Source organism: Tasmannia lanceolata, unplaced genomic scaffold, assembly GCF_043159265.1.
Source record: "Tasmannia lanceolata isolate RefF3 unplaced genomic scaffold, GAP_Taslan_0.1 ptg000003l, whole genome shotgun sequence".
Lineage (NCBI taxonomy): Eukaryota > Viridiplantae > Streptophyta > Magnoliopsida > Canellales > Winteraceae > Tasmannia > Tasmannia lanceolata.
In genome coordinates, this window is record NW_027518680.1 from 63747545 (window position 1) to 63761701 (window position 14157).

At 38.8% G+C, this 14157-nt stretch overlaps 1 protein-coding gene across 2 annotated transcripts in view; it reads left to right on the forward strand.

Annotated features, from left to right (window-relative positions):
- Positions 1-14157, forward strand: part of HMA1 (heavy metal atpase 1) — a 50806-nt gene that overhangs the window by 8619 nt on the left and 28030 nt on the right. For both annotated transcript variants that reach the window (XM_077369115.1, XM_077369120.1), the window contains exons 4-6: positions 2588-2734; positions 8123-8318; positions 12701-12813. In XM_077369115.1, coding sequence (XP_077225230.1) covers positions 2588-2734; positions 8123-8318; positions 12701-12813 — 456 coding nt within the window. The remainder of the gene's footprint in view (positions 1-2587; positions 2735-8122; positions 8319-12700; positions 12814-14157) is intronic.

Below are 14157 nucleotides of genomic sequence, written 5' to 3' on the forward strand. Positions count from 1 at the left end.
AGTGAATATCCTCTTAGTCCCTAATGAACAGTAACACTAAATTATTTTTAATTTTATTTGTGTGAGGCTTAAGTTTTGGCTTTCTATTTTAGCCTTCTGATTTAGCCTTTTTAAATAATGGCATAGGACAATAATAACGTAGTGACAAAAATTGCCCTCGGTAGCTGAAAAGATTGATAGGATTTAAAGGAATTTTTATGGAAAGATGATTTTAGGTTCAGAAAGGTTCACTTAAGAGGGCGAGCCTTGGCGCAATGGTAAGGTTGCTCCATTGTGACCTGGTGGTCACAGGTTTGAGTCACGGAAACAGCCTCTATGCAAAGTAGGGGTAAGGCTGCGTACATCTGGCCCTACCCAGACCCCGCAACGGTGGGAGCCTCATGCTCTGGGCCGCCCTTTTAAAGGTTCACTTATTTAACTGGCATCAGGAATGCCTTTCTAAAAAAAATATGGGTGTCCATGTAGTGGAGGCTCTTATCCAACCCAACCGATCTTGCTTCAGGGAATGGAAAACTGAATTCCCCCCTCTTTTTGGATGTCCATATTGAGACTCCGATCCTTCTCCAGTAACTATTTCCTTCCTATGGTAGGCTATTCAGGAGAATATTCTTACCGAAGATCAGCTCTAATTGGCCTTCGATTAGGTTTATTGGTAGCAGAGGGATCCTCCTTTTTGGAATCCCTGGAAGCAAGCATTTCCTTCTTGATGCCGTCCCAAGAACGGTTGCACAACATAATTTCAGATCAGGTCCAAATGAAATGATTATAGCATGAAACAGTCCCCTAACCATCCAAAGAACAGAGCTAGGGCAGAAAATCAGAGATGAAAAAAATAATAAATTCACACGAACAGCAATACAGACACCTTAAGTGAAGATGGAAGAGAATAAGAGATTCTATTCTCGGTTCCCTAAAAAATCTCCAAGATCCAGCTAAGCCCAACTCCAATCCATGTTTTAGAGTAGACAACCATTAGTATTCCACCCCCCCGCCGCCCCCCCCCTCTTCTCTTCTCTCTCTTTCTCCAAAACAAAATAGAATTGAAAAACCTTAAATTCGTGGGCATTGACCCCCCTCCCTCTATGTCCAACTAGAGTAACCCTATAATAAGAGGAAATGCATATGATTTCATTTCAGTGTGCGTTTCGGTTTCGCTTTGCATTTCTGTGGGGATAGAAATGGAAACTTTCATTCGTTTTGTGTTGGTTTTGGTGAAAATTTAATTATAACTCCTTGGTTTCTAGGGTTCATTATAATTATGGTTTTGCGACGTTTTACTGGAAAAGTATGAAACTTTGGGAAGTGTATAGTTCTCACTTGTTCCGATGCGTGTGGCTTTTTGAGGATCTGGCTGCTTTGGAAGAGTGTGACTGATATGAGAGACAGCCACAAGGAAGGTTTGAAGGTAGCCTCATGGATCGACCCATTACATGAATAAACTTTGTGCCTGCACATTCCAAGACGAACATGTTAGAGATGCTTATTGTTAGTTCAAATCATCAAATGTCGCTGGTTTGGAGATCCAATTACTAGTAAAAGCCACTGCTATCATTTACCTTGAGTTGGTTTTGAGTAAATGTCATGGTTCATATGGCTCTTAGAGTAGCCTTTTCCAAATCTAGTTGGTGATCATATTTAGTGGAAATTTGTCATGTTTCACCTACTGTTAACATTGCCCAAATTAAGTTGAGAAGTCAGAAAGTTTTAGAACTGTTCACTCAAAAATGTATGAGGTATTTTGTTCCAATGTTTTCACTTTGTTCGTGATGAAATCCTAGATTCAGTGGCTCTAAATTTTACCGTCCTGCAATGAGGCAAACCCCTTGCTAATGAAATAATTTTGTGCGATTTGAGTCTCAAGTCTCTGCCTTTTTGAGGATTTGGACTCTTCTCTTTAATTATCGTCAGAAGGAAATAAAAAGGAGCAAGGTGTTTAGGACCTAGAATTTTTATAGAATTGTATTTATTTATTCTATTCTGTTGCGCTACTTTTATGCAAAGAATATTATATGGTATGCATATCAAAGAACGGCACATAGTAATTGCCATATCTAGCGCTGTGTGACATAACCTAAAATTCAATTTTTTGGTGACAGAGCTTAGCTGACTCGTCTCAGTTTGCAGGTATGCCGTCCTTATCCTGGGCTTGCTCAAAAATTGGCTTCTGACATGACAGCTGATTGCATACAGCTACCTAAGTCTTGACTCTTTAAATATTTTTTAAGGTTTTTGAAAGAAATGTGTTTTCTTATTAGCTGATTTGAAAATGAGATATTTCACTTAAATTTATTTATTACTTGTTAGCTTAGTAAATGTAGCTTTTTTTTTAATGGCTGTAGTAAATGTAGCTTAATGGCTAGTACTCCTACTGACACTGACAATGACATACTTCACTTATCTACTTGTTCACAACTGGTTTCTAGAATGGTGTTCTTAGTATGAGTTGTAATATGTGTTTTTTTCCTATGTTGTGGAATAGGGAATATTGCAGTCTCTTTCAGCCTTAAAGAATTGTTTGATAGTCACAAGTCAACCTTCTCGTTGTTTTGAATTGCATTATAATTATGTAAGCTGGTGTTTTGATCAGGCTGTGCCGGTAGATGGAGAAGTTTTTCAAGGTAGTTCTACAGTTACTGTTGAGCACCTGACTGGAGAAGCCAAACCAATAGAGAGGATAGTGGGGGATAGAATTCCAGGGGGTGCAAGGAACTTGGATGGAATGATGATAGTGAAAGTATGTATTTTCATTTCAAGTTGAACCTTACTAATTTTCTCTTAGCACTTTTCCTTAATGAACTATCCGTTCTAAGATATATTGTTGATTTTTTTTTGTTTGAAAAATGACGATTTCATTGATACTATGAAAGATACAAAAGGGACCAGAGGTCCCGACCTGCATTACATAACATCAAATAGATTAGGTAGGAGCATACTCCTAGTCCATAAAGAGTGACTTAAAACAGGAACTTGCCTATGTTATGAAAATAAACACTACTAAAGCTTCCTCGAAACCTCCACAATTACTATTCAGTCACCCAAAAACCAAACTTCTAACAATGGCCCAAAGCTAAGGAAGCTTCCCTCTTTCGGGCATCTACAACAGCATCTCACCGTGAAACAGCTAACCTATGCTGAGAATTTTACCAACGTCTCCAAGATGTGCTGGATTTGGAAATCCGGCATGTCAATGAGAATTTCCTCCGGCATCCGGTACAGGCGACTAGGGTTTTTTCTTTCAGCAATCTTTTCTTCCACTAATCGGATGCCTACCACCATGTTAGCTTCTGAAATCATCCTCCGCTCCGCCCTTTCTTTAGCTAACAATAATTTGAAGAAGGGGTGCTTAAATAACGGCGAGTGGGTATCTTTAACCTCACATGTTCCACAAAGTCTGTACAAAGTAAAGGGGCAATCCTTGGCATCTTGTTTATAAATTTCCACTGCTTTTGAAGGAACTCTTCGGTCATTTCTTTATGGGTTGGTTCAACCTTAAAACCCTTCTCCTCATCATAAGTCATCGACTTCATTCTCGTGAGAATATCTTCTTAGATTATAATCTCTGTGAATAACTGTCTGCTCCACCCAACCTATCCAGAGGAAGAACCACCCAAATTGTGTTGATTATCCATTCCTGGATGCTGATTTGATTACTCAGGGGAAGGAAGAATCGCCCAAGCCCTAAACCCTACTCCTTAAAAAGCAATTTCCTATAAATCCAAGTCAAAGACCTAATACCTTCCCGTTCTACATAAAGAGGGATAGACATTATTTTAGCACTGTAAGTTAAAATGGCCCACCTCCCAGATCAACCATTAATGAGTGTGAAAAAGTTGATCCTAGTCCCAGTTAGACTCGGGCCACCCCTCAACCATTTACGACACCTACTTTAGGGATGTAAATTTGAAAGGAATGTCTTTATGACCTTGTCACAAGATAACCTCCTCGCAGGACCAGACGTGTCTGAGATTCCTTAGGCATGCACTATTCGTCTTTTTAAGTTTCAGATATGTTTCCTTGTTACATAGACCAGAGGCCCCATGCCTAAAGATCCCCAAATCGGTCCTTAACTTCGCAAGTCTACATTTCAATAGCTGGTGACAAATAGAACTGACACGACAAGACTCGGCCCTGCCCCCTTTCAAAGGCGCAGAACCCTACGAGAGACATGACCCTGTTGTCAGATGCTGAAATTTAAAATTGGAACCCCATAGGGTCAACGGCTTAGGTATAAATTCCGTTCCGTTCCGGCCGGAACGGACCGGAATTCCGGAACGGAATGGGCATATTTTCCGTTCCGGTCGGAATTCCGGCCGGAATGGTCGGAATTCACTATTCCGGCCGGAAATGCTGAAAATTTCAAAAAAATTCGAAAAAATTCAAAAAAAATTCAAAAAAATTACAAAAATGCCATTAAGGCCGTTGGAGAGTGTATTTTACAGATTTACCCTTGTTTTATGACCGTTTTATAGTTGTTGGGAGGGCATTTTTCGTCTTTTTCCAAAAAATTCGAAATAAAATAGTAAAAAAATCCAAAAAATTACAGAAATGCCATTATAGCTGTTGGGACTGTTTTTTTTACAGATTTGCCCTCGTTTTATGACCGTTTTATAGTTGTTGGGAGGGCATTTTTCGTCTTTTTCCAAAAAATTCGAAATAAAATAAAAAAAAAATCCAAAAAATTACATAAATTCATTTATGGTTGTTGGGGAGTGTATTTTACATAACAGAAAGTTTCGACCGGAATGCCGAACGAAACGGCCGGAATACCGGAACGTTCCGTTCCGGTAGCCAAAACGGAACGGCGACCGGAACGGAATTTATAACTAAGGTCAACGGTCTCTATCCAGATCCGAGCAATGCAGAAGAGAGATCTCCGGCGCCGCCGGTAGCTTTTCCGGGGTCTGAGAAACGATCTCCGAAGGGTCAAATGCTAAAGGGGAAGGGGCCGATCCAGGTTTAGGATTCTGAATAGCTGCAGAACCCAACTGCCGACTATTACCCCGGATTTCGACTCCAACTGAGTAAACATTGACCCGCTGTTTGGATCTGAATAGAGGATGGAAGTAACTTCCACCATGGTACAAGAATTTTAGCTGAAACGAATGACATGCAATGTTTGTGAGCCCCTTCCATTTTAACTTCCAAAACTCTACCAAGTAGGCCACCTAAAGCTTCAACAGTTGATAATGCCCAAACATGAAGGGGTATGCGATAAAGGGAATGCAATTTACTATCCCAGACCTCCCTTCCTTTGGCTAGGATCGAGGCGGCTTCATCCTCTGACTCAAACATAAACAAAATCTCAGCCTTTGATAGATCACATGGGCAGGAAAGAGAAGGGATGGTCCAGGATTTCTTAACCCACTGCCAGAGGTCTCCAAGGGATTCTGAAATATTCCTCTTTTTCCCTATAAGGCAATTTTTAAGAGTAGCCAATCTTGTGTCCACTTCCTTACCCGAGATGATTAAAGACGGAATACCACCTTTGGCCAATAGAGAGATTGTTCCCGAGTCAGGCCATGGATCATCTTCCTTATTAACAGTATCCAATCTGGCGTCCGGGTTGATATTTTCCTTACCAGGCGAGGGAGAACCCTTCACAACCAAATGGCACCTTCGACATTTGTCCCTCCATCTAAAATTGGGGTAGTTGCAGGCAAGGTTTTAAATTTCGGTTTCGGTGTCGGTTTCGGTTACGACTGAAACCGAAACGTTTCGGTTTCGAGCCGAAATCATGTAAAAATATGATTATGATTTCGTTTTTTTTTTTAATTTCGATCGAAATGTCTAAAATTTCGGTGTAAATTTCGGGGATTTCAGTTTAAATTTTGCTATTTCGGTGAATATTTCATAAATTTTAGTGGGAATTATAAAATTTCGGTGTAAATTTTGTAAAAAAGGCTAAAAATGAAATTTCAACTAGAATTTCGGCGAAATTTTGCCGAAATCTTGCAAAGAAACGACTTCATGTAAATTTATTTTCAGTCGCGGCCGAAACTGAGATATTTCGGCCGAAACTGAGATATTTCGGCCGAAACGAAACGTTTCGGCCGAAATTTAAAACCATGGTTGCAGGATAAGCAATTCCAGTCCTCGAATCTCCAGTTTGAATTCACCTTATTTCTTTTTCCTTTTAACCCCCAAGTACCAGGCAAATGCTCCCGATTGTTTAGATTACACCATCGACAACAACGCCTCCATTTAAAGTTCCTGTAAGCACATGCTAAACAAAACCAATCCCCCATTTTTTTTTCTTCTCAAATCTTCTCTTATATTATTGAATTTTGGACCTCTTTATTCTTCCAGCTTCGGCTTCCTCTGGCATTTATAACGTTAGTGTAATTCAAAAGGAAACTAAATTACTTAGTAGTGCATATATTGTAAATTTTTTTAATAAAATGTAGTGCATTTATTGTTTTTAGCCAATCCAAACAGAGCTTACTCTTCCAACCTTTGGATGTTTACGGAACAAACTGATTGAATTCATCTCTCTTATGGTGTCACACTTTAGGATTTCATAATTTGAGTGAAACTAGTTAGTGCTGCATTAACTTTCTAAACTACAGCTCACGACTTCTTGACTGATTTTTCCTCATCATGGAGGCAGTTTTGAACTATACTTTCTCAGGGTAGGTGATAAGTAACCCTACTTACTGGATGCTTGGACCTGCTTTATTTCTATAAGTCCTTGCTTTAGAGAGTAAGGGAATGTTATTTGGTAAGGTCCTTGATTTTTTTTTTCTACTGTTATTTCCTTGTTCTTTTTTACTTATTTTAGTGAATTTTTAAATAAGTTTATTTCTGATCAAAAACAAAAAAGATTCTGTTTTGGCATCAAGAACTTGAAAATTTGATAAAACACCATTCAATGGAAGGACATGTCACAAACTGGTGGTTATTCCACGTTTTCACATTTTCATAATCTGTCCAACCACGCAATAACAAAGGAAATGCATGACCTTAACACAAAGGCCCAAGGCAAAGCCCAAACACTAAGGCCCTGTTCGTTTCAGATTATTCGCGACCGATTATTCATTATGACTGTTAGTGGTACTAGACATGGTAATGATCATGGGTATTTTGAGTAAGAACATATTGAGGTGCTGGAGCTAATACTGATACTTGCGGGTTGGGGGTGTTTGTGGGGGGGGGGGGGGGGGGTGTTGTAATGATCAAGGGATGTTTTTGAACCATTGCTTCTTGTGTGTGTGAACTTAGCTTTCTTGTAGCGCTTGCCTTGCAGGTTTTAGGCCCCACAACCATGCTTGGCTGACTTGCTTTGTCGCGAGACATTGCAAGTGCCGCATGGACCTTGTCATCAGACCTGAGGCCCACGACACTAGCCTGTAATTCTTCTATTTCATATTTTGGTGTATTTGCACTAGCTGTGTTTAACCTTTGTTCCCCTTGTCGAATGAATTTCTTACTTGTTCAGAAAAAGAAGTTTCCTTCTTTCATTCTCTTACTAACTATCTCACTGCTCCTGTTCCCAAAGAAGCCACCCCTGAAAAGTATTATCAAAGTCTCTAAGAAAGCATCTGTTAGTTTGTTTCGTAATAATTATCAATTCTGATTAGGCAAGTGCCTTTTTTGAATTTTGATACCCCTCCTCGAGAGCCTGAACCTAGTTGACCCCTTCCCTCCTGAATGGTTTAAACTTAAATTTGACGGCTGCAATAATATTGTTCACATTAATGATCGAGAATGATACTATTTAGCATGTTTAATTCGTCTAGTTGAAAATGCTTGTAGGCAATCAAAACCTAGTTGACGATTTCTTTTTTCACTTACCTTCTATTCACATTGAATATAGTTGACATTGTTGTCTGCCCCTAAATTACTTATATTTCTTTGCAAATAGTATCCAGTTGGTTTCCCATATTTGTATTCTTGGCCAAGGTGGAAAAAGAAATCCTCTATTTTGAAAGGTGCACTGACTTTGTCTATATCTGGAATTCTTGTCATAGTTCCATTCAATACTTTTAGATTTTATATTTTTTTATCTGAGTTTCATTAGCCTCTAAAAATATGAACTCTCTTAACATAGGTAGGTGCAAAATCATATGATCTTTATGGATATTTGTTCTTTAATTTTCAATTAATTTCTATCTTTTTGGCTTAGGCAACCAAGACATGGAAAGATTCTACATTGAGCAGAATTTTTCAGTTAACCGAAGAAGCACAGCTAAATAAGCCAAAGCTGCAACGGTGGCTAGATGAATTTGGGGAGTTTTATAGCCAGGTTGTTGTGGCTCTATCGCTTGCGGTTGCTCTCATTGGGCCATGTATTTTTAAGTGGCCCTTTATTGGCACACCAGGTACTTTGTTTGCATGCACAAAACTTCATTCAACATTTATATTACTTGTTAATTTTCATCATACTTTATGCCGGTGTTCTGGTTATCTTCTACCAGGTTCTCCAGTTATTTTCTTAAAAAAGGAGCTCTATTAGGGGAAAAAATTATTCCATTTATAATTCTTTATATATTATAATCAGTTAATCACCATCTACACTATGGATCAGATGTCTTTTTCTGAAGGATGTTGTGTTAAAAGTCATTTTTCTGGTTGTAGTACTTATCCTATTACAGGTCCATTGTTTTTCAGAAAGGATAGCTGTTCACTATTTAGGTTGAGTGCTAGTTGGAGTAGTTGGAGTAGAGAAATTTACCCTTCTATGTTATATCTTGTATGTCTTCTTAAATGAGGGTACTTTGGAGTTTGGATTCATGGTCGGACATACATAAGTCCTTTCACCATTGTTATACTGATGGTTGATTTGATGATTTCTCTATTTTTCTGTTATCCTTTATGTGACTCCTTTCATTTATTCAGTGCTTTTGTTGCCAGGTTGCATTTGAGAAATCTGGACCTTTGTTACAATTCAAATTTGCTTCTTTCCTTCTTGATTTACATGTGCCTCTGTCTTTAATCTTCTCTTTTCCTCCCACTCCCAGGTCCATTTTTTCTCTTTTGAACTGTAAAACGGAATTTTATTAAAACATAATGAACATGATGCATTAAAGGAATACAGGCATCACAAGAAACGGGCTCGGGAAAGAGGAAACAAATAAAACTAAAGATCAGGCATATAATGCCAAGTAACTTTTTTGTTTTGTGGTAGGCAAGCTGGGGTTTGGCAACCACCAAAATTGGGTAGGTCGTTGCTCTTCAAATTTCCTTCATGATGAACATGAGAAAACCGGAAATTAGTGAAGGAATTCGGCAAGCACTCAATACCTGAAAACAAACTGAAGTGGGCGCCAAGGAGGTTATCGGAGAATAGAACACTACAGCAAAGAGTGCCTTGCGCCACTAGATCTAGAAATGGTTTCGACATCCATCTTTCTTTAATAGGAGATCTGAAAGATATCCCTAACATTGTGGCATTGCTCTCTTAGTGACAAAAGGTCGAATTGCTTGTGCAATATACTCTCTTCTCTACCACTTTTTGGCTAATTTAGAAAGAGAGAAATTCCACAAGCTTTTAATTGAATAGAAAAACATATCGTAACATGCCTTTAAAACAAATGTTTTATGACTTGAATAGTGCTTGTAAGTCTTACACTCCTTGTAGAACTGAGGATGTCTGGGCTACCCTTAGAGGGCTGTCATAAGCTCAATTTTGGTGGTAGCAAAAACATATTTGGGAAGATGATTCTGAAGATAGAGGGGCTTGTTTTGGGTGGGAAATCTCGGACCCTAGTTTTTTTTTTTTTTTTTTTTGGGGGGGGGGGGGGGGATTTACCAGTCAGGGCGCCCAAAATTTTCACATGAGGAATGTCCTTTTCAATCTAGCATTCCCCTTTTGGATTTATCAGTCATATGATTGGAGGCTCTTGAATCAACGAGTTAGGATCCAGAAGAGGTAGCAATAAGAAAGCAAGAGGAGTTGCTACCTTGTTTGGCTAAAGTGGTAGTCAGTTGCTTGTCTTTGACTCTCCGGCGCAGGAGCTCATCATATTCAGCACGACACACAAGCATATAATTATCTTGCTCGACTGGACCTTATGAAGGTGGTGCGGAGCTCTCATGCACACTCGCGAAAGCATGGTTAGTAGAACGAGAAGGACGTAACTCTGGATGTAAATCATAACAATAATCAACTGAATGAACCTCCAGAAGACAGTGCGTGGAGAATTGAGTCCCTCTTCCACCAAGGCCACGACCTCCGCCTGAATCGCGATCACCTCCATGGCCAGATTGACCACCACCACGGCCAGATCGGCCACCACGGCCACTACGATCAGTCCCCATCTGAGTAGCAAGAGCAAAGCGATCAACCGGTGGATCACTGGGTCCGTCAATCCTCATAAATTGTTGTACAGTGGAGAACACCTCATCAAGAGAAGGCAAAGTGCCTAAACCGATGATCTGCAGTCCACAATAGGAAGAAACTGGACGACCTGTAAATCTTTTCGACGCTTGGCCAGGATAGACGGATCCATAGTAAATGTCAGATACATATCCAACTGCTCACAAAGGGTCACAAACTGAGAATAGAACTCTGAGACAGATCGATCACCACGCTGTAGATTCAACAACTCAGAATAGACATCACAAATTCGTGTCAAGTTATTGACGCCCGAATATAGATTCTCAGCTCATTTCCAAATGTCCTTAGAGGATCTAAGGTACATCATAGGCCCGGCAACTCAGGTCCCCATACTATTCCAGAGAAGTGTCTTGATCACGACGTCTTCTTGTCGCCACTTGCCATAAGACTTATCCTCACTATCTGGAGGCTCTCATTCAATGTACTCAACCTTTCCACGAGCAAGAAGGAAGGTTTCAACCGCGATCCTCCATGGCAGATAATTGGAGCCGTCCAATTTAATGGACGCCATCTGAATGTTCGTAATTTCATTCGCTGGAGCTTAGCGGGAGCAGCCATAACGAACAACTTCAGAAAGGACAACACACGAATCACAACCACAAACTCCTATTGCTCGATGAAGGGCACAACTTGAACTAGGGATGCTTCAATGGGAAGAGGCGCAGGGGGGGGGGGTCCTAGGGTTTACTCATCTTCCTTTTTTTTTGTTGTTTGAAGGAACAGGGTCCCTAGGGCACACTAACCCTTGGGCTCTAATACCATGTTGATCTAGAGATAGTAATCATAAAGAGAGAGAGAGAGAGAGAGAGAGAGAGAGAGAGAGAGAGAGAGAGAGAGAGAGAGAGAGAGAGAGTGCCCCCTACTCTCACCAATATGAGATATATATATATATATATATATATATATATATATATATATATATATATATTGTTAATTTACTAACTTCTCCATAAGCTTAAGCTGTTGGAGAAAGGCGTTATTTATCTTTTATACTTTAACACTCCCCCGCACGTGTGGCCCACTTGGCAAACACGTGGCACATGTGGTCCCACTTTGGGCTGACCATCGCATGTGGATTTTTGCTATCCGGGAGGTTTGAACTCGAGACCTTTGGCTCTGATACCATGTTAACTTACCAACTTCTCCATAAGCTTAAGCTATTGGAGAAAGGCGTTATTTATCTTTTATACTTTAACACACACACACACACACACACACACACACACACACACATATATATATATATATATATATATATATATATATATATATATATATATATTATACTGATTAAATGACCAGTATATCCTCAATATAACATGATATATCTAACTGACGAGATGGATTCTTTAATCATTTGATTACTCGTACATAATCACATTCAATCTAGACTTGGTTGAATCCATGATTCTCAAGAAAATGTATGCTTCTCCGTGCTGCTTTAACTTCTGCTTCTATTTCTTGACGTTTTCCAGTGGGCCCGACGAATACCAAATCACATTGCCATTGGAATTGGAAATAAAACCTTCAAATTTGGCTCGTCTCCTCTAGCTTTTCCAATCTACCATTTCAGGGCCACCCTGCTGATTAGAGAACTTGCAAATTTTGGTGTAAATTGTAGTGAATTACTAAATTGGCAATACATGCCTAATATTTAGGTTTTGTTGGATTTACCTTTTTTGTATCTTGGTTTAGGGCTTTTTATTTCCCCCTTTTCCAATAATCTGTCACTCGTTAAAAAAAAAAAGCGTTAGACTTAGGACTAATATTGGATCTCCCACAGATAAAGCAGTTTGGGATTCATTGCAGGTAACTTATCATCAATTTTCACAGACCCAATGCTATACAATTTGCTTCAAAGTTTAGCTTTTTAAAAAGGAAGATGACCATGACAGAGTACTTCACTAAATATAATGGGCTGTTTATCAGCTTGCTATCTAGAATCTACTTAATTGATTGGGATCACATCATTTGATAGATGAAAGTAATATGTTCACTGCTTCAATCTCTACATGGTCCCTACAATAGATTTGTAGGAAAAAGGGTCACTGCAATACAGTGCTACAATCATCTCAACTTGGCGTATCTATTGGATATTGGTTCATGACTTGGAGAGCATGCTCTGACCAAACCCTAAGTAGATGCCCACAATTTGTTCTTTTTGTAATTGTTCTTCGGAGTTTTCTGTCAGTCTGTTGTGATTTCTCTCTGACCGTTTGCAAAGCCTTCTAGTAGCTGTTGGCCCAAGAATTTATTGTTAATGTACCTTCGAAATCTTTATTGATAGTGACGATCAAAAAACATATTTTCCTCCTTTCATGTAATATTCATGTTCTATATTCCTTATGATGCCGTATCTTGCAGTCTGCAGAGGATCAATTTACCGGGCTTTGGGGCTAATGGTGGCAGCATCACCCTGTGCATTGGCGGTTGCTCCTTTGGCATATGCTACTGCAATAAGTTCCTGTGCAAGTAAGGTATTAAGTATCATGACTGAATGATGGCATGGCAAACCCTAGATACTATTTTTCATTTTGTTTTCTCTGCAGAGCACTGTCATTTTGTTTCATTTTGTTTGCAACCTGAATAGTGTACGGTTTGGATATCATGTGTATCTTTTCTCTTAGTGCGTTTATCCCTTAGCTTCCAGAGTGTCAGAACTTTTCTATCATGTGATTATTTACTCCTTGGTGCTATATTACAGTTTTTATTTCAGTCAATATTTGGTTGCTGTCCTATGCAATCTGTAAAATTGACATTTTTTACGCTTTTACATTGTTCCATCATAAAATGTTTTTTTATCCCATAAGTCTTCTATGGTAATGTAAGGCAGGGATACACCAAATGAATTCATTTGGAGTTTGACGGATGTGTTAGTTGCTGGATTGCACACAACTAGAAAGTAGTCAAGGTTCATTATTAACAATGCCACACTGACATTACACTATTTTGTGATGGATTTAAATCAATCCTTGACAAAGTGCCTGAATCCTTGAAATATCTATCCAGATTCTTTGTTATTACACCTCCCCACGTGATAGACAACTGTATGTTCGCATCAAAACGGATGTTTTTACGGACTATTACTAAATATAATGGGAAAGACAGGAAAGTAAAAAAAAAATTGTTGATTTTTATAAGTGGAAGTAAAAGTACATCAAAACGGATCTTGACTATTACAAAATATAATGGGAAAGACAGTAGACAGTAGAGTAAAAAGAAAAAAAATTGTTGATTTTTATAAGTGGACGTAAAAGTAGTACATTACATTCATTAGAATCCATCATAACGAAAAATATGTAAGTCAATATAACAAAGAAGCCAATTTGTTCCATGTACTGCAATTATCAGTGAGTTGGTTAACATTTTAGATCTCATGACCTGCAAAACTGACAACATGCATAGGCCAACTTCTTATCATGGGAGTTTAATTTCTTATTCTTTTTTAACATGTAATTCATTAAAAGGAAAAAGAATAAGATGCAAAGAAAGACCAAGAGAAACAAGGGATAAAGAAGAAAAAAGAAGGAAAAAATGAGGAAACAAAAGCCCAGGCAAAAACCTAAGCTAGAAACAACAAGCTAATTGGGAAAGCAACACGGATGCCCATGCTAGACAAAAACTACAAATCTGACATATCTGCCCAAACAAGAAATTCTTCATATTGCACGCCGATGTTAGCTAATTTATCTGCTTTTGAGTTCCTTCACGATGGATATGAGAGCAAGTCCATTCAAAACTTTGAATCATGATATTCTATTTATATGCCACCATGATTATAACAAAATTAATCCAAAGGATCTACTCATGCAGAGTACTAG